Source organism: Meleagris gallopavo, chromosome 8 (assembly GCF_000146605.3).
Source record: "Meleagris gallopavo isolate NT-WF06-2002-E0010 breed Aviagen turkey brand Nicholas breeding stock chromosome 8, Turkey_5.1, whole genome shotgun sequence".
Classification (NCBI taxonomy): domain Eukaryota; kingdom Metazoa; phylum Chordata; class Aves; order Galliformes; family Phasianidae; genus Meleagris; species Meleagris gallopavo.
In genome coordinates, this window is record NC_015018.2 from 21725474 (window position 1) to 21746061 (window position 20588).

The following is a 20588-nucleotide window of genomic DNA, read 5'->3' on the forward strand; positions in this document are numbered from 1 at the left end:
CTGCTGCAGTGTGGCTGAGGCATGAGCTTTCCTGTGACAACATCCCAAGTGCACGAAGTGATGCTGGGCTGCATTCTGCCCGCTGAATGAGGTGCATCGAGCTGCCCTGAAATCTGCAGCTTCCTGCTCTTCCACTTGCCCAGCTAGAAAAACACAGCTCGTTTCTTGCCCCAGAAGTGCCTCATCCTTCTTTCTCGGCTTATTTGTGTTCTCCTTATGCTCTATTTCATGCTGCTGGAATCTGCTTCTTCCTTTGCGTGTATGGACTTGCATCTACTACAGATATTTGAATTGTTCTGAAGCAGGCAGGTCTCACTCATCAGAACATGACTTGCTTCCACGCGCACTAATTTCCTGCTCGCGCCCCAGGTGCAGTCACCAGGTTGTGCCGGTTAAAATCTCACTTTTGTCCTCCTTTCCAAGGCATTTCCCCCCTTTGGATCTAGTTACCTTAGGGATTAATTGATCCATCATGATTTTGACCTCCTGCACCATTCACTCCCCATGAAATGATGGGGCTGTCATGCCTGAAGCAAGAACGCTGTGTGTGACAGACAGCTTTCTTTGTGGCTTGGCTGGGATCACAGGCTTTGCTCCTGAAAGATACCAGAATGGCACGAAGCTCAGCACAATATAGGGCTGATTTTTTTTAATCTGCTGTCTTAATCACAACCCTATTAGTACAAGGTTTTATTATTCATTGGGATTTGACTTTATTCATGGGATCAGAGAGGAAGCCATTCGGTCCTTTATTGTGTTGTCTTTTGACGTGTCATAAAGCAATCCGAGATCGCAGTGTATAAGAATATGACTAATCCAAGTAAGGAAAAAACCCAGCAATAAACTAACTAAATGTTTGTCTCCCCTTTGCTGCTACACAAAGTGGGTGTAGGCAAAGTAATCCATCTTCCTTTTTTAACGGGAAAGCGGCAGATGGGGCGCATGGCTTTTTCTGAAGGTTATAGCGTGTGCAGCAGTGGGGATTGGCAGGGCTATTGTGTGTGAAGCCAGTGGGGGCTTTCTCTTTGCTCAGAAATAGGGGTTAGCCTCCCATTTCCATTTTGATTAGCAATAACGATACAAAGGCAAATTTTCAGCACTGGGAAGAGCTGCTAATAAAGTGACCTCGGAGCCGAGCGGCTCGTTGAAGGGCCGTGCCGCTATCAGAGTGCACAGGGCTGCTTCCAGCTGCCGGGAGGGGATCCGGAGGGACGTGGAATGGGGAGCCTGGAGCGGAGGCACAGCAGCTGCGGCAATGAGCTGTGCCCTTCCAGCTCACGGAGTCGAGCACGGCCCCTGGGCTGCGTGGCGCGGGGACTTGGTGGCTGTCCCACCAGCACTGTGACATCGGTTGTGCCTGGATGCTGTTGGGAATGCGTTTGCATGGCTTTCCTCACGGCAAACGCAGGGTAGATTTGGGGCTGTTTTGTGGGTTCCTCTTAGATACAGGTGGAGAGCACTTAATACCACGCTACTCCTAATTCAAAACCCCGGTTTCTATGTAGGAGTTATTTGCCGTTAAACTCCAGCTACGCAGCCTTTGGCAAGAGACATGAATCAATTTGTCCAGCTTTTCTTTTCTGTTTTGTCTCTGTGTGAAGGCTGATGCCCAGTGTGTGCCAAGGGGGCCTTTCAGCCCCAATAATGCGCCCTTGTGTCTCGTAGCATGCGTGGGATTTGCATAGGCTGTGCTGGGACAGGCAGGTTTCTTTTGTTGCTGGAAACAAGGAGCAAGTTCTTTCCCCTGTCTCTGCTTCCTAATGCCTCTCCAAAAGCTCTCAGCACTCATGTAAGAAATTTAATTTTTTTCTATTTATTTTTGCATTAAATGTTGTTGAACTTGATGCGGCTCTAACACAGTCTGTGCGGCAGAGTCACGTCAGTCAGTTCTAGCTGACAAAATTGTTTAATTTCCTTTCTCTGAATCTAGATATCTGATTGTCAGAGAGAGCAGATAATCTGTGATGCTTGATGTAACTGCTGCAAAGTATTTGCATATCTTCTCTGTGGGGAAACAAAACTGCTAGTGAGTGAATAACAGCGCACGGATCATTGCAGGCAGGGTCACTGGGCCCATACACTCACTATTAACCCTTCTCAGGATCTGTATTGCCACAGAATGAGTTGTCATGGGTTTCAGGCAAAGGGCTTGCTCCGCATTATGGGCAGAGCTGGCACTTGCTCACACATTGCAGCCCTGCGTGATGAAATGCGAATGTGATCAGGTCGATGGGTAGTTGCTTTCTGGCAGCAGATATTGAGTCGTTGCATCTCAGTCTTGATTTGTGACAGATAACAAACTACCAAATACATACTGGGAAGTACTCGGGGAAATATGGCCCCCATTAGGAGCCAGCAGCATGCTCTCCAGGCCACTGAGCAACGCAGCTGGGAACCTTTAAGAGCTTTCTGAAATTTTCGCTGGCCTGGCAGATTGCCCTATGTCTGCCTCGCAGATCTTCCTCCTCGCATCCCCTTGTAGGAGCCTGACATCCACAGGGAGCAGTGCAAGGAGACAGGGCTTTGTGGGGGTTCTCACGGTGCAAGTGTTGCTGAGTGCTTGGTTCCCTGCGACTGCGCGGGCACCCTGCTCCCTGTGCAGCCCATCCCAGCCTTCCTCCTGCTCTGATCTCTCCCTGGAAATCGCACCGAGACGGTCTTCCAGGTCTCAGCCATGCAGCAGCCACGTGGATAACTGTTATGGCCAGAGGGCTGCAGGTGCCTTCCCTTGTGGAGGTTTGTGCAGAGCAGTGAGCCCAGCTGTGGTCAGAACACAGTGCCATGGGCTCTGTTCAGGAGGCTCTGGTCTTTGGGGCAGCGTGCTTTGCAGCAGGAACCTCTAGGACTGATGTGATCCCCTCTGTATGCACTCATCATTCCTGTTACCTGTGTGCTTAGCAGCAGCTGTTGGAAAACGTTCAACGGGAGCTCACAGCTGAGGGGGAATATTGAAACAGAGGAAAGCGTTGTACAGGAACTCAAGAATGATTAAAGGACTGGAAAATGTCACGCAGTGAAAGCAGTCAGTGTGTGTGAGCTGGGTGGGTAGGCAGCCTCCGCTCAGAGCCATGGAAGAACTGGCACACCAACTTGCATGGTCGGACTCGTGCTTTACAGCAAAGTATGACATTGCAATGGCTTGTGACTGGAGATTAATGACACTAATTCTCTGTTTTAGGTAAAAGAGGGGCCCTGCCCTGTGGGCTTGACTTCAGAATGTGTGAGTCTTTGAGATAGAAGTGGAAAGACAGTAATGAAAGACCTAGAGGTAGATGGAAATTGGGATAAGCTTTATTATGAACATGATTAAGAGTGCTGATTAAACTGTGATCTCTTTGATAACTGTTTCTTTCTAGACGTAGGAAATGTAATTTATCTAACCTGTGCTAGGGCTATGTAAGTTATCTATAACCTTCACTAGAGCTGTGTCCCACATGCATCCTTTTCCCATGTGGCTTTCATGCCACGTGAAAAGCTATCCAACTGCAAAAAGTCAGGGTCAGTAGAGAACTGGGAGGTCAGCTGAAGGACAGCCTGAAGAAGACGCAAGACCTGGAGGAGCCAAAAAGAGATGTACCAGAAGGAAAGCTGCCAAGAGTTCCTCAAGGGCTGCTCTTGAGCGGCTTGTGCTTATCCTGATAGGTTCACACTCACTCCAGATTCAGAGCTGGGCAGTTACCGTAGGTGGCAGAGAGCAATAACCAAAGAGCTGGCAGCTTGATGATGGAACAGTGATGAGAACTGATGAGTACAAACTGTCCATGAAAATATTTTGATTGGGATTTAAACTTTCAGGCCACTAGGAGTGAATTTCTCAGGAGGAAAGGAGACAGGGCCAAACTTTTGTATGACTCAGAGTGGTAAGTTACTGTAAATTATTGGATGTTGTAGCTGCCTGAGCGAGGACAATGTGGATCAGTGACAGTTTCTTTAGCTGGGTGTTGTCATGTGTTGCATATTTTACCATTGCACTCTGGAGTGTGCGAGTCATGGGCTGTGTTGTGTAAAAAGGCCAGAAATGTTTTTGTTCCAAAGGTAAATGTATCTGTGCTGTGCTGAGCGCCCACCAAAGGCCAACAGTGCTGTCTGCGTAGACTGGAGGCTCCTGTGTCAGCAGATGTCTTCTTTGGGGCACCAGCTGGCTGTAAAAAAGCAATGAGAAGGTACTTTATTTTTTCCCTCTCCTTTTTTTCCAGTGATGCCATCTGCAATCTTGTCATCTGCAATGACTCCTCCCTTCGCAGTCAGCCCATTATCTTCAATCCCGACTTCTTTGTGGAAAAGCTGCGCCATGAAAAACCAGAGGTGTTCACGGAGCTGGTTGTCAGCAACATCACCAGGCTCATTGACCTGCCTGGGGCTGAGCTGGCCCAGCTCATGGGAGAGGAGGACCCGAAGCTGCCTGGAGCAAACAGCACAGCCTCTGGGTTTTTTCGTTCCCTGATGTCTTTGAAACGCAAGGGTGAGCATGGGTTCTTAAAATACATGCCAAGTTGGCCTTGCCTTTGCATGCAGCATGCTTGATTTTGTCCATGGTAGTTCATGCTCTGTTTTCCTTAGCTTGTTAGATTTCTTCTCCAGTGATGGAGTATTAATGAAGACTGCAAACATCAGGCTCTGTGAAGAACAGTAATTCTCAGGTTTTACAGGCCACTGACTTCACTCAGTGCCCACTTTCTCCTCCAGTTTCTATACTGGCTATCTGAAGGCCTTCTCATACAGATCTGTGAGTTGCACAGACAGGTAGGTGTCTCACATCCAAACACGAGCGCAGCTGTGATCCATGTCCTGGTCCCAGTGACAAAGCTCTGCTGATTCACTACTTGAGATCAGGTTCAGCCTGGGGAAATCATGTATTCCAAGGCAAGCACTCAGCTGGAGCTTTCTTCTGGAGTTATGAAACAGTGGTCTCTGCCTGCTCCTCAGAAGTCTGAGCTTTGCTTTTTTGCACAGATGTGTTCAGATCCTCTCCTCTTTGCTGGCTCACAGTACCATTCCGTTTTGTTACATCTTGACAGGTGTTCTGTGTGCCTTCTCCCACCTCTGCCCATACTCGAGGGGATACTGATTCTCCTTTAGAAGTTCAGTGAAATGCTGTCTCTCATCTAGACAAACTACCTCCATCTGGGCACCTCTCGCATCCTTCTGTCTGCCATGGTTTACTAGCTAGACCAGCTGTCTGCTGGCAGAGAAGCTGTGGGTAGCTGCCTCCAAATGCTGGCAGCCTGGAGCTGAACGCTTTTAATTCCTTTGAGCAATTCTGCTCTTGGGAGCATCTCTGAGAAGGCAGATATCAGTACGCCCGAGTACAGCTTCTTTCTGTCTTCAACCTTAATATAAAGGTAATGAAAGCTTTCACCTTGTTTTGTAAGGACACTGCTCGGGCTGATTTTTCTGGTGCTGAATCCTGCCTTCCGTTTCTGGTTCCAGTGGCAAAGCCAGCAGATGTGCTCTCCCTGGGCTGGACTGCACTGCAGGGGAAATCAAGTACTGCAAATCAAGTACTTCAGATTTCTAATTGAGAATTAGTCTATTGCTGTGACTTACCCTGCTGCTCCATAATAGCAGCTCTTCACACTGCCTCCAGACAGCAGTTACACTGTGCTCATGGCGGTGCTGCTCCCGCCTCTGCTCCAGGAGAGCAGCAGGACACCTTACATTTAGGCACTTGTTATTTGGCAAACAGGAGCAAGCGAGTATCTGAGTTTAAACATTTTTCTTATCGTGTATGGAAACTTCCCTGTTCTTGTCAAAACCTTCTAGCGGGGGTTTGTGAATCTTCTCTAGCTCTTTTTTTTAACTGATCCATACTCTGCTGGAGCACCGCTGTTACCTACTTTCAGACCTGATGTCTCCCTTCCAGCTCCGCTCCTTCCCGCATTCGGTGTTTCCATGGCCATGTGTCTCACTGCAGCTACAGTTAGCAGATGTTTCCAAGCCTGCTGGCTCTGCTCCCAGGCTGCAATGGCAGTGTCTCCCTGCATTGACAGGCACTGTCTGTGAACTCCTTGGCCAAACTCAGAGGAAAAAGGGAGTTTGTGCTTACAGAGAAAATCAATTTCAAGTATTGTCTGTTTCATCTTTGAGCCATCATTTGTTTTTCTTCGTGTTACAGACCAGCTAGAACAAACAGGTTTTATTTCTTCAAAGCCAGAGGCCAAGAACCATACTACTCTGAGCTGATCAAACTGCAAATACTGCAGCTTCTGTGGGCATCGGGAAACTCAATCTCATGCTGCTGCTTAGTTTCAGAAGTCATTGCACCAGAACATCTAAGCCTTTGTAACTCAGCATCCATTCTCCAAACACTTCTTTCAAGTTTCTTTGAGAATCAAATTCTCATTCATATATCAGCTTCTGACTTCAAAAGTAAATCGAATCTGTCAGGCATGTCTCAAGATGATGTATTTTCCTCTTATTTTCCTGGCCACTACTGATTCTATCTGTTGAATGTCTAATGAGTTTAGTTTTTCTTCAAGGACAAGAATCTTTTGCCAATCACTCTCTCCCTTTGCTCTCAGGCCTTTCAAATCTTATGTGTGGATCAAGAGGTCACATTGTCCTCCTTTCTCCTGCAAGGCTGAAGCATATGCTTTATCAGAGGGAGGTCAGAAAGTTCTTGATTTAACAGGCGGCTGGAGTTCCTGGTGGCTTACCATTTCTGAAGTCCTGGAAGAAAGTGAAACATTCTTCAGGCGGAATAAATTTAGTTGTGCAGGAAGGCTGCTAGAGAAGTGCACAGTGTTAGCCAGATCTTCCCCACATGCTGTGAACATCAACACCACAGAACAGTAAGATCTATAATGGAGAAGACCAAAAGCTAGTAAAATCACAGTGGGGAAAAAAGACACGAGACAAAGCTTGTGGGGGGAGATAACTTTTGTGAGACCAACCGATGCATTGCTTTTCTCACTTGGTATCATGCCTTCTCTTCTACTAGCACGTGTTCCCCTCTCCTGTAATCTGGCAGCTACACCTCCTCCTGCTCCGCTCCAAGTCAATCCACAGTGAGAATTAACTTGGGCATTTCTTCTCAGGTGTGCAGCGTGCTGTTGTAGCAGTCCAGGCTGTTGCATCTATCTTTCCCACTCTGCTATTCCCATAGGGTTCGGACTTACAGATGATATGCCCTTTAAAACTGAAGCATCTGTTCTGGTGTTGTTTCTTTTCAGGAGCTAGAGAATGTTTGCCTTAGCTGATAAAAACTGTAATTAAGCTGAGGTAAGAAGCAAGATGATGAAGCCCTTGTAAGTAAAGCACGGTGAGAGGAAGTGACTTATTTGGGAGTGCTTGTGAGATAATATCTGCGTGTGTGTGTGAGGGGTCCCTGTGACCTCCACTCGTAGTATTTTGGGGCACTGTTTTTGCATTCTGAGATGCTGGTCTGAGGGGACGTGCCTCTCTGTGACTGTTGTGCTCTGAGCTGCTTGAACACGTTATCTTTTGTTCTGCAGAGAAAGGAGTGGTGTTTGGCTCCCCACTGACAGAAGAAGGCATCGCACAGGTCTCCCAGTTAATTGAGTATCTGCACAAAAGTAAGTGTTTCTATCTTTTTCCTCCTGTTTCAAGGGTTATCTATGTGGCCTGCCCCAGATCTCTGCAGTGCAGGCAGGGGGGAAAGCAGAGTTCTCCATCAGCAGGATTTGGGGTCAGAACTAGGTGATTGTTCCCCAGAATTGCCTGTTCCATGGGTTGATCTCTTTCCCCTGTGCACATACTCTGTTTGCTTATGGGAGTCAACTTGAAGTCATGGCTTTGAATGCAGCTCACTGAGGTTTGCTGTCAAGCTCTGCAAAGAGTACTGCTTTAGTAAGAAAATGGCAATCAGCCTCTAAATAATTGGTGGCCCTTTTTTTTTCCCCCTTCCATTGAACAGATCTACGAGCAGAAGGCTTGTTTCGGGTGCCAGGCAACAGCATCAGGCAACAGATTCTAAAGGATGCTCTGAACAGTGGTACAGATATTGACCTGGACTCTGGGGAGTTTCATTCCAATGATGTGGCTACCTTGCTTAAGATGTTCCTGGGTGAATTACCAGAGCCCCTGCTGACACACAAGCACTTCCACGCCCACCTCAAAATTGCAGGTGAGAAAGCAACAGGAGGCAGCGATGAATAGAGGGAATGGAGCCAGCCTCCTACAAAGCTGGTAATGCTTTAGAGCTGCACACTAGGCTGTGGGAGATCCTAAAGTAGAAACCCTAAATGCATGGTGAGGAGGAGTCTTCCTGCCATTTCCACCTAATGTTGGAAAGACTGGTGCTGAACAACCTAAGGAATTGGGCCAGGTCTGCCTGGCCCAGTTCCTCTCTCCAGCACAAGAGAGGAGTCTGTGTTGGTAACCTAGGTCTACATCTGTTTTAACCCTGGGCTCTCCTGAGCTTGGCAATGGCTTATATGTTCTTAAAGACCATTACTGAACTAACTTACCTTGCCTTCAATCCATCAAAACTCTTAGCAACTGTGTTGTTGTATGGGAGAAGTACTACAGCTTAACACATCAGGTGGGGAAGCTTGGGGAAGGAGATGGAGGGTCAGGAGCTACGCAGGACTTTGGAGGAGGGAAGAGGGAAGAGGCTGCAATAGGTCTGCTGTCAGGGAGGCAGCTCATGTCCTTCACATTCAGCCCTGTGATTTGGCAGATTTGATGCTGTTTGATGAGAAGGGGAATAAGACCAGCACTCCAGACAAAGAGCGCCAAATTGAAGCCCTCCAGCTGCTCTTCCTGATCCTCCCTGCACCCAACCGCAGCCTGCTCAAACTGCTGCTGGATTTGCTCTACCAGACCGCCAAGAAGCAGGACAAGAACAAGATGTCTGCTCACAATCTCGCCCTCATGTTTGCCCCCCACATCCTATGGCCCAGAAACGTGAGTAACCTCAGTATCTGCTGGTGGGATATTGCTAGGTTGAAAGCAGAACCTCGGTAGGCTTGCAGGGAAAGAACCGTATGGGAAGACTGTGCTGATACAACCAATTATTTGAGAGGCTGGAGGCTGGTGGTGATATGGAGCTGTCTGGCTGGATTCAGTCTTTGTGTTCAGCCCAAGCTCACTCTAGGTTTCATTTCCTACTTCCCTTCTAACAGCTGTGCCTTTGTGTCCTCTTGCTAGGTGACAGCAAATGACCTGCAGGAGAACATCACAAAGCTAAACAACGGAGTGACCTTCATGATCAAACACTCGCAGAAACTCTTCAAGGTGACTGTGCTTTGGGGTCTTGCCCTCCCTGCCCTTTCTGTGGGAGTCTGAATGCCCTTTACCCACACAGATCCCAGGTAGCAGGAGTATATTCTGGGTGCTCTCTTCTGGAGTGAGAGAGCATGATTTCTGCAAGAAGCTGTTCCCTTATTGAGAGGAAGTCTTTGCTGGGCGTGCAGCCCAGGAAGAGGAAGACAGCCTGGAGGTGGCCTTTGCGCCTCGGCAGGTCGGAAGCACGGTGCAGTGTAATACCACCCTCTGCTGGACACCCAGCACCTGATTCCTGGCTGGGAAACCTGTTTCCTTGGGGCAGTTGGTGACCACGCTTCCCCCGAGTGCTGGAAAATGGAGGGGCTTGGCCCGGGTGAGCACTGCCAGGAGCTGCATCCTTAATACATCTTCTCTGCAAGTGGCAGCCAGCCACTGCTGTTATAGGCAAAGTCTGCAGTCTTGGACATCTCTCTCTAGCTTAGAGTAGGATGCTGTGGTAGGACAGAAGAATCTACGGGTTTCTTCAAGGAAATGTTTCTGCAGCAGGCTATCTCTTGACTTCCCAGGACCTTACAGGTCACTCTAGGCACCCGCCTTCTGCAAAAAGAGCTCCCTTTCTGCCTTGTTTGTCAGACCCCTGAATGGCCAGCTCAGAGCTGGAGGAATTGCTTAGACATAACTTCTATGGAACCTAGCTCTTATTTTGTTTTCTCCTAGTGTTGGCCGCATGCATCAAATGGAAACTCTGAGCAGGAACTCCACTGAGGACATGAAGTCCCATTGTATTTTTCTGTCCTAAACAGCAGATTTTCTTGATGGAAAAGGCTGGTTTGCATGATTGAAGAGTGGCTCTTGGTGCAGCCACCCTTGCCCCAGGGTCAAGCATATTATTCATATGTTTTTTCTGTCCATCATCACAGGCCCCACCTTACATCAGAGAGTGTGCCAGGCTGCATTACCTGGGATCCAGAGCCCACACATCGAAGGTAAGGCCAGCAATTGTGGTGCCTGCCCTCCAAGGGCAGAGGCTGTGGTACTATGAAGGGACCTTTGTGAGTGAAAGATGCTCAAAACAAATGAAACCATGAAAGAGGATCCGATAGAGAGCAGGACTGAGGGAACCATATGGTGTGGTAGTGCAGGCAACTGCATTAGGGAAATTGGTCAGAGTTGAAGCATCTGTTAATCAAAAGCACAGGGAAAACTACCAGCTTCTCTTTAGCAGCAAACCCGTTCCCTGTGCCCAGTACATGCAGCACCTGCTCCTTCATGGAGTCCTGCTTTCCAAGCAGACACATCTGCTGCCATGACCAGGCTGCTTGGCAGAGAGGCTGGGACAAAGGCTTCTTTCTGCCACTGGGGAAAGATTTGTCTGCTTCTCTCTAGCAAATGCTTCTCTGCCTCGTAGCTGCAGAAGAAGGCAGATGCATTGCAAGGAGCCTCACTGACCCTTCTCAAACCTGGAAGGGCTTTTGCAGCTGGCATCCAGAAAGGGAGGGAAGAAGCAATGGGGTCACCTTTGAATTGCTGTCACCTCTTCCTGGCACAGGGCCTGCTGGTGCAGTGCTGCTGCAGAGGGGTAGGGAAAACACAGCCTTGTGCATTCAGTGGGGTGAGGCAGCTCACGAGACTTCCCAGCCTGACTCAGATGGGTGGCTCACTTGGATTAAAGCATGGGAAACGATTACTGTCTCCGCTTTCTCAGGATGACCTGGATTTGCTAACATCTCCTGGTTCCAAGGAACTGCAACCCCTCAAGTCCCAGAAGCGAAGTCGTCTGGACTCCTGCCATCAGGAGGAGACCCAGCAGCGCACAGAGGAGGCACTGAGGGAGCTCTTTCGCCATGTACACAATATGCCTGACTCTGCAAAGAAGAAGAAGCTCATCCGGCAGGTGTCGTGGGGAGGAAAGATCTCTTTGGGGTGCTTTTGTCAGCACAGTTCTGGGCACAGGGCTAAAGACAAGGCCCATCTGAGAGCTGCCCCTAGTTCTTGGCTGGCTGAGGAGCATGGGCTCTGAGCTTTGTAAGAGGCAGAACTGGATGGAGGCAGGGGAGGAGGTGGCCTGTCAGTGAAGAGCTTGCTGCACCAAGCTGTGCTTTGAGCTGCTTTCTGAGCCAGGGATTTGCCAGCCGGCAGTTTCCCAATCCTGATTATGACTTTATTGATCTTTCTGCCTCAGAAAGGGAAAAGTTCCTTCCTCTTTGGCTGCAGGGTCTGGGACAAACTGCTTTCTTTTAGTCTGGTGAGCATTCCAGCCAACCTGCTGCTCCAGAGAGGTTGTGTGGCACAGACAGAGCTTGTCCTGGCTGTAAGCCTCCAGCTCCTTCCCTGACTCCTTTCTGCTTTAGCCTCTAACTTGGTATCCCGCAAGCTCCCTGCGTGGGAGATGCAGCCTTCTTCCGCTTCCCTCTCCCCTGCAACTATGAGCTGCTTCTACATTTCAGGATGTGGAAAAGCCAACCAGAGACTTAGCCAGAGGGCAGCAGTAGAGTAGCATACAGCAGCAATGGGCTGGTGTAACTGTAAGCTAAGCTGTGCTACCCTTCTGCCTTTGTGTTTCCTTCTAGTTCAATAAGCATCCTTCAGCTCTCACTCCCAGCTCTGATGTGGCCACACCCCCAGCACCACGACGCACTCGCTCGCGCTCCTTCAGCGGCCTCATTAAGGTAAGGACAGCCTCCGACCCCTGCTCTCTTCTCTGCTGTGAGTTTCTGATGTTGCTTTCTGCTTTTGCTTTGCCCTGTCTTAAATACAACCCTCAAAGGTATGGACTGTTCAAAGTACTGGCTGCTAAACAACACAGATCAGCTCGGAACAGAAAGGTAGCACAGTGAAAATAAGCCTTGCTAGTATAAAGCGTAATTGTCTATGAAATGCTCTGCTGAAATGCTTGACTGTAGGGTCTGTGCATCTTTCTGAAGGCCTATTTGCTTCCTGAGATGAGATGAGGATTGACATAGAGCTGATCGTGTAGTCTGTCAGCACAGGTGTGAGCACACTGTAGGCTGCCCTGCAGCAGCATGTACCTGTGTCTGGGCTCCTGGCCAGGCCTTGTGTCAGCTCCCAGACCCTCCAGAATCAGGCAGGCTTAGCCTGGTGGCATGGTATTTCGGATGGTTCTGCTTTGCAATCTCTGTTCTAGCCTGGCTTCCTCTTTTCTTTCCCAGCATCCAACTGCTTATCAGCTGTGCATCTTGCTCCTTCCATTTCCTTTCCTCTCTGTGCTCTAAGCAATAGCAAACAGGCCTCTCTTCTTGCGGCAGAGGAAGGTTTTGGGAACCCCGATTATACAGGAAAGGAAGAGCAGAGACACCACACCGGAGCCCAAACGAGTCAGCAAAGAGAATGTCCATCTGGTAAGAGCTGCTCCCAGCACTGCTGAAATTGCTGAACATGTGGGAAGGGAGTTTGATTGCAACTTTGGCACCCAATTGAGTGATTCCTGGGGGTTGATCACTGTTCTCTACTCAAGACAAGGTTTCCAAGTTTCTTCTGCACAATCTGATAAGGCTTTAGGAAACTGCTCCAGGGAGAATAGTGCAGAGATAACAAAGGCACCATCAAGGCATGGGTGGCAGCACTGGACCTCCATTCTAGAGTTTTCCTTCTGGCATTATCTGTGTTCCTGCTCTGTAGCACTGAATTGTGCCCCATTCCCTCTCACATCGTCATCCACAAGTCGTACACAGCCAGCTGCCTCTGGATAGGTCTGTCCCCTGGGCCGGACATGCCACTAGTGGGTTTGGATGTAGCTGCTCTCTGGTGATACAGGTAGCTCCCAGAGAATGCTGCAGATACCACTTAATTCCTTATCTCTGCTCCTATTCCTCCCTCCTGTTCAGTTACAGAAATGTGGATCTCCAGCTCACGTGTCCCAAGGGAAACTGAAATCATTGGAGGGCCAAAAAGAGGTGAGAGACACAAATGTACATGTTCTTCCTGTAAGAACCTGGCCCGCTGAGCTGTCGTCTGAAGGACAAAGAGTCCTACAGAGGTGATGCCACGCTCATGAGGCTTTGCCTCTGGCTGTGGCTGCTATGGTCCTCTGGCTGCAGCAGTCTGCTCCATGCCAAGCAGATGGTATGCTGGGCACCAGACCTTGACGACTTCCATCCAAGCAGGGATGTACAGCTCCTCTGTCTGCGAGCTGGCAGGCTGGTTGTCATGGGAGGTGGGAGGGCAGCTAGCAGCACGGACTGGTGCTAACAGCCTGTCAGGATGGCAGTGTCTGCACACTGCCTCTTGTCTTCTGCTCTGCTTTAGTAAATAACTGGAAAAAGTAAACATGCAGGCAGACTCCAGTAGGAGTCCTTGCAGGGGGAGAGGATAACGTCACTTGCATGATGTTCTATGTCTCAAGCACTCAATTGCTCTAATTCTCTGCTGCAGGAATCCTGTAGACGCGTGCGAGCCCACCTGCTTTCCAAGGATTCATCATCCCTCTGAAATGCTTTGCACCAGCGTTGGGTGGGGAATGCCCAGCTTCACAAGCTGTGAATAATGTGCTGCACTGAGCAGGCTCACGGTAGCCCTTACCAACGTGCCAGCACTCTTGAAACTGGATCTCTGCAAAGTCTGCAGGGACTTGTTTCTTTCTGTATATAAATAATATTATTTCATTCATTATGGGGCAAACCACTATCTAACCAAAAGCTGTTGTGCAGCATGTCTGACCTGCTGGCTCTGGGAAGAGCTGGAGAGCTTGCTTACACAGAGACCCCTCTGTACTGCAGGGACATGTTTGCACTCCCAGCATTCTGTGATGTTGTTAGACTGTGTGTTATTTTTTTTTTTTTAACTCTTTCTGCTCTGAGTTTTTAACATAAGCTTGTTTTGTTTCCTTCCCTCTGTTAGCAGTGAGAAAAATGGACTCCAACCTTTACCTGCATCCCAACAGTTAACCTTACCTCCTGACCTCCTTTGGAGCCAGACCCTCTATGCTTCCTAGAACCTCTGCTTCCCATGGGGTCCTTCTTGCCTTGCTGTCCCTAAAGGGCTGGACTGCACAAAGTGGTACAGAGCACGGGAGAGGGTCTGGGTGCCACCACTTCACAAAGAGCATGGGGAAAGCCACTTCTGAACCACTTTGTTTCAGGTTGAGCTGGAGGCAGTCCTTGCACACTGCCTTCATGTTTCTGCATTCCTGTGCTGCTGCTGGCTCTGCATGTTGAGCAAGGAGAGGCTTTGCTTTGTGTTTCTCCAGAGAGGCTAAGTGGCACAGGGCTTATATCCGGGGACAGAAGGCTGGCAAAAGCTGTCCTGTCTCACATAGGCAGAATCTGGTAGCAGCTTGCAGAGTATAGCAGCAGTACAAGAGGTGCAAGAGGGTTCCAGTCATTTGTGATCTGCTGCAAATGGTGCCCAAAGGCTTTGGCTCAAGGTATTTGGCTGGCTGATCAGGCAACTGGCTGATTAATCATTAAACTGGGAGAAAGGGCTGGAGTCAGGTTCAGCTTTTTGCCCTGAGCTGCAGAAATGAGATGAAACCATCTCGAGACAGGATAAACCCCCATCACAGCTGGCCATTGTCAGCTGTCTTGTTAAGCTGGAGTGCTCCAGTGAGCCAATCTTGCCAAGTACCTGTCTGCAAGCACTCCGGGGTAGGAGACACGCAGGGTCACTACTGTGAAATAAAGATTTAATCAGTTGAGGAACCATCTAAACACTTCTCAGCCCTTCTTGGCGAAGCAAATAATCTCTGGAATCCAATTATAATTGTCTTCTAATCTTTAAGAAACAGCAGCCGGCAGGAGTTAGAGCTCTGTCCTTGACAGCTTTTGGAGACAACTGGTGGCAGGAGGTGTGAATATGGGGATGTGAGCAGGGAGTTCAGTCTGACTGGCTCAGAATGAGGTGTTGGAGCCCTGTGCAGCTTAGCGGAGTTATTCATGTTTTTGTACTGCTATTTTTTTTTTTTAAGAGCTACAAAGCTCTGTGCTTCATGCTGCTATGTCCAAGGAGACGTTCGTGGTACTTTATTGGGAGTGCCTGTCCCCAGTCTGACCCCAGAGTGGAGGAAATGTAAGGGGTAGTGGGACAGTAGATGTGGGAGTTGTGAGTTCCTGGTGTTAGAAGTCTCTGTCACAGCAAAGAAAGCGCTGGTTCTTCAGGGACCAGGCAGGTGAGGATGCTGTGAAGAAGGGCAGAGACTGTTTGTTACAGTAACAGTATGTGCTGTTTGGATGTGTCTGTAATCCATCCCTCCAGAGGCTGAAGCTGTCTTTGTGCTCCTCTCTGAAGGGCGCAGTGTGTTTGGCTGAATGCACTTCTGCCCCATCCCTGCAGCCTCCTGCAGTGCAGTGTGCTGCTGGCAGAGCCCTGGGAACATCAGCTTCCCTTTGGAACAGAGCCGGGGTGGGGTGGCAGTGTGTGAGCAGCTGGCTCTGCTCCTGCTGCCTCTGCTCTTCCTGCATTGAGGGCTGCTGTGCTTCTGTTCATCCCATCCCTTCTCTCTCTTGCTCCTAGCGTACTCAGACATATCTGTATCTCTGTTTAGATGTTGGCTTTGCAAGGCATTCTCATTCCTCTGGCTAAATACGCTGCTCCTGTACAGACAAGAAGAAAGTAGCTCTACTCTCCAGTGTCAGCCCTTATGCTGACGGCTCTACTCAGCAACTGGCTTCTGGCACTGCTGAGATTTGTTTAGCCCCAAGAAAATACTTTCTGCATCTCTTGCATGCCTTCCATTGCAAATAGAATGGGTGCAGTCCCCAGAGAGGTCCTGGGGTTGGTGCCCTGCCTTTAGCCCGTGCTGTTCTCCTGCTCATGCTGAGGAGAGCAGGGACTTAGCCCCTAGGACCCCTTGGTTGTCACAGCCCCATATTCACAGCGTTCCACAGTCACGTCTGGATGTGTTCGTTTATCTGCTCTGTGCAATGCCTCACAAGGATGCTTCCTTCCTCCCAGAGCAGCCGCTAACTGTTCCCAGAGTCTCTCATTGCCAAAGCATTTTTAATCTTTGTTCTTATTTATATATGCTATGTATGTACTGTTTCAGACTGCTGCCTTTCCGTGTGTTCATGCGAAAACCCCATATTAAATGCTTTTATTTTTAACGGTTTTGTTGAGCGGCTTAAGCAGTTTCAGTGGGACAGGGAGGGCTCAGCGGTGCAGCCGCCTTCAAAAGGAAGGAACTGTCTGCTCACAACCCCAGCACTGCTCTCCTGGAGGCGCGGAGGCACCGTCTGCCCACGGCTCTGTCCTCCCCTGGCACTGCTGCCTGCCCCCCACGTGGGATCCGAGCACAACACGGGATGCCCAGGCAGGCTGTCCTCCCCCAGAGGTGGAAAGTTGGGCCTCTTCCTTTCCTGTCTTCCCCCTGCTGTCAGCCAGGGTGATGGGAAATAAGGTTTACAAAGAGCACTTTATATAAATAATGGATCAAATGAATACATTTTTCTCTTTAGAACCATTCCTTTCTCGGCTGCTGAGGGAGGATGCTTTCTGCCTGCATTTTCACTTCCTTCTTAATAATGGTGTCTCAGATTTTATGCAGATTATTTCCCTGTGAAGTTCTTCCATTTGAAATGCCCTGGGCTTGCCTGCCGTGGCTCAGACACTCATTAACATCCTCGCCGTGCAATTGAAAATCAAGCAGGAGAGGCGCGCTGTGTTGGGAAGCAGAGCTGTCTCTGCAGGGTCTGCTCCAAGTGGGAGCTCTCCTCTGGGGCTGCAGTTGGGTGCCGAGGGACCCACATCTCCCTGAGCTCGAGGGGGGAGAGCACACGGACTTCTCTGCACTTGAAAGTGGGCTTGGGAGTCCAGAGAGACGCGTCTGGCTTTGAAAATGCTGAACAAAGAGCTGCAAAAACTCACAGCAGCTATTCTGAATACTGCAAATCCAAATATCGCCTCCCTGATAACACCGAGGCAGCTGTGACTCAAAGCGACAGCTTCAGTCTGCTTACATCGTTTTAAAAGTGAGTCGTTTTTAGCCTTTGGACCACAACCCACACACTGATGCTTGGCTGTATGGCTGGGCCCAAGCGTGGGGAGAGGGTACAGCCCTGGGGGGGATCTCAGCCGTCAGCGTGTTTGGTTTGGCCTGTCACTCCTGCACAGCAGTGACATTACAAAGCAAACAAGCAGCACTCCTCCTTCGTTTCATTAAACAGTTTTTATCTTAAAGTGCACTGCCCAGACTTGCAAATAAGTTCTGCAGAGTGTCACTGCAATCTAAATCAATGTTTGCAACTTGTCTTCATATATTTTTTTTTTCCCTGAACTGTTCTGCCCTGATTCAGAGATGAAATAGGATATTTTTTCCCTTAAATTATCATGTGTGCCTAGGAGCTGTCATGCTGCCGCTGTATCTCACTGCCTAGGGCAACGCTGTAGACAAAAACACACACACCGCTAGCGATAGATGTTGGCACCAGCCAGACCAGTTATTGGGCTTCACAGTCTCATCAGCTCAGACGAACTAGTATTTTTTCATGGTGTAAATAAATTCCCATGTTTAGTTCTGTTTGCCCATCTCTCCTGTGAGGGCTTCATGTTGGAGCTCATAAGTTGTGCAAGTGCGTGGTCACTGGGATCTGGGTGCTGGGTCTCATACTGACCCTGTGCTCACGTTGGGAGCTGGCGGGATCTCTGCTGGAACAGCTCCTGAGTGCAGTCCTGCACGGCTCGGGGTCAGTTAGTCTATTAAACAGTAAATTATCTCTCCGATGCATCTTCCTTGAGGAGGGTAATGAAGGGCTCCAGGCAGAGTGACTGGGGAAGGTTCTGTGTGTACAGATATGGAACGATCACTGCATTTGGGACTCGGGGCCCCCGGCCTCACACTGCACTACCAACAGTGCTTCCATGTGTGAGGTGCCTGACAAGCACCTCAGTGCATGTGGTTCATTCAAACCAGCCTGCGCTGTGCCGCAGCGCTCCCAGACAGCCGGCGTGTCCAGCCCTGCTGGGAACAGCAGTTCTCGTGTATGCTGGGCTGCTTGGTGCGAATGCTTTCCTCGTGGAGCAGAGCTCCAGCATCTCTCATATCACCTCGAGGGATCCAAGGGCAGGGTGTGAGCACTGGTCCCTTCGCTCTGTCCCAGTGGCAAAGTCCCCAGGCAGTCAGTGGGGAAATGCGTGCAGAATGCTGCTGGCACAGCTTATGGGGTGATGCTGGCTAGGTTCACAGGGCTGTGCTGGCAGCGTCTCAAGGGCAGTGCTGGCAGTGCTTGTAGGGTGATGCTGGCCATGCACACAGGGCAATGCTGGCAGCGTTCACAGGGTGATTCTGCTGGTCTTTGCCAATAAGGTCAGGCTTCTCCCTGGAGAGTCACCAGCAAGAGCACCCCCAGCCCTGCCTGACACTGCTTTACTGACTTACTGTGATCCCAGCAGCCCTGCAGCCTGCACCACTCCATAACAGACCCATCAAGGGCACTGTCACTCTACGTGAGCCCAACAGGTACCATAGCAGGGGGACTCACCAGCCCCTTCTCAACAGTGCCTTCTACTCCAAGGCCAAGCGTGGCTTCCCCGCATGAGCTGAGCCTCTACAGGGGTCCCTGGGAGGTCTTAGAATATCTCCAGTCTCCAGCCCTGCTGCTTGCTAGAAGTGTTGCCAAGGAAAGGGTGGGATCCTGCTGTTCTGCAGCCCCTGCCTGGGAAGCAAAGGGGCTGGGCAGCTCGGCAGCATGCTGCAGCCTGTCCTAGGTGGATGGAAATGATGCCCCGGGGGAATTTGGCTTAAAGCTGGCAGCAAACATTGTTTGAAGCTTTGTAGCTGCTTCGCATCTCTTTGCACGACAGGTCTGGCGCGTCCCCTGGAATCCTTCCCCAGATCTTCCCATGGAAACTCCTTTCCTGTAAAAAAAAAAAAGCTGCTGCTTCACTTTAACCAAACCCAGAGCCCATCAGACAATCCAGATGGTCTCTCTCTCTATCAAGCAGTTTGGCCCAGATCCCAGCGGCAGACGGCAGGACCAGGCCTTCCCTGATAAAGGAAAGTTTGAGGTTTCTTTACCTCCCAGCTCCTCATCCATATTCAGTGGCACCCAGGGCCTTTCCCATGCAGATGTTGCTCTCCAAAGCCAACATCACGCCATGTGGCACTTCTGAAAGATCTCATCCCATATCCTCAGCCATCCCATTTTGGTTGTGGCTTTGGGGAACATGGAGCTGCTGGGAAATAACCTTCACTCAGAAATTCAGCTGAACTCTTCAGCACGGCAACTTGGTTCCCTCTGGGTGCTCTGCAGTGTCATTGCCACCAATGTCCCCAAGGGAGCCCTGCTGATGCCGTGCCAGCACAAGGTCAACTCCCAGCCCCTGGGAAGCTGCTCATCTTCCTCGCTGTCAGGGCTGCTGTGTAGCAACAGGGAACAAATCCCTTTCATGCGACTCAGCCGCAGCTTCCTCCTGGGATTGGGGCCAGAGGAAGGAGATGTCACAAAAATGCAGACAGATGATGGGAGCCAACATTTGGGATGGGAAAGAGTTGCCAGTCTGCGCCAAGCCGGTGCAGTCCCGTGTGTGCAAGGTGGCTCTTGCTCAGCGAGAGACCCTGAGCATACCTTTCACTCCTTCTGTTTAAGGACCATTGGTTTGGTCCATGCTGTATGGGGTAGCACTGATTTAGATGCACTCCTGGCCTCAGGACCTGCTGTCATCGCTGCATTTCCTCCTCCAAGGAAAGCAGCAGTTGCTTCAGCAGCCAGGGCTCTGCCTGCTGTTACAAAATGCCTGCAGGTTTCCCTACAGCTGGAGGGTGGGGGAGAGAGCTGGGAGGTTTTGCAGGTGCCGTTGTTAACACAGACCTCCCAGTTACACTCTCCTGCTTCTCACCTGTGGACCTTGGGGAAGGTGTTGCTGAATGATGCAACATTCTCATTTCTGAAATGCCAACAGTTTGGGGCCAAGATCAGAAGATTTCTTGGCTTCATGTTTGTTTTGTTTTGTTTTGTTTTGTTTTGTTTTGTTTTTGCATTGAAACAGGTATGTTTTACCTTTTTGGTGGATTGGTCACAAAGGCTTTTTTTGTTGCTTTACTTCTTGAGATATTCCCTTGGAATGGAAAAGGACATGGACAGCAGCTCAGCCAGGACTATAAGATTTGTCATTTGTGGATGGGGCAAAGGACAGAGCTGAGCTGCATTCTCGAGCATGGCTGCGGGTTCCCTGCGAGCGGACCCGGCATCTCTCCCGTCTCATCTGGGGATGAAACTCGGGGGAGCGGTGGGAAATGGTCCAACGGTGCCTGGAGCACGCGCGGACGCAGGAGCTTTTGGTACCCTCCAAGGAGAGGATGCGGCTGCCGCGTCCTACCGCTCATTCCCCGTCCTCTGCCCACCCCGAGCGTTCCGAGGGGAGCCGCGTGGTTAGCGCGGCACGGAACCCCGACGGTTCCCGCTACCGTGCCGGGGGCGCGGTGAGGGGCGGCGGCAACGGGTGGGGGG

At 50.0% G+C, this 20588-nt stretch overlaps 2 protein-coding genes across 2 annotated transcripts in view; both read left to right on the plus strand.

Moving 5' to 3' along the window:
- The first annotated feature begins 1745 nt into the window (after positions 1-1745).
- ARHGAP19 (Rho GTPase activating protein 19) lies at positions 1746-16251 on the plus strand. The gene is made up of 12 exons (XM_010714612.3): positions 1746-1789; positions 4197-4462; positions 7455-7535; positions 7877-8086; positions 8642-8868; positions 9112-9198; positions 10110-10175; positions 10895-11083; positions 11760-11858; positions 12456-12548; positions 13035-13103; positions 13582-16251. Exons 1-12 carry the CDS (start codon positions 1761-1763, stop codon positions 13636-13638), a joined length of 1473 nt encoding a protein of 490 aa, XP_010712914.1. The 5' UTR covers positions 1746-1760; the 3' UTR covers positions 13639-16251.
- Positions 16252-20374: 4123 nt separating this feature from the next.
- The window catches only part of SLIT1 (slit guidance ligand 1), a 30604-nt gene continuing 30390 nt past the window's right edge, over positions 20375-20588 (plus strand). The window contains 1 exon segment of the mRNA XM_031554588.1: positions 20375-20560. Within this exon segment, the coding sequence (XP_031410448.1) occupies positions 20375-20560 (186 nt within the window).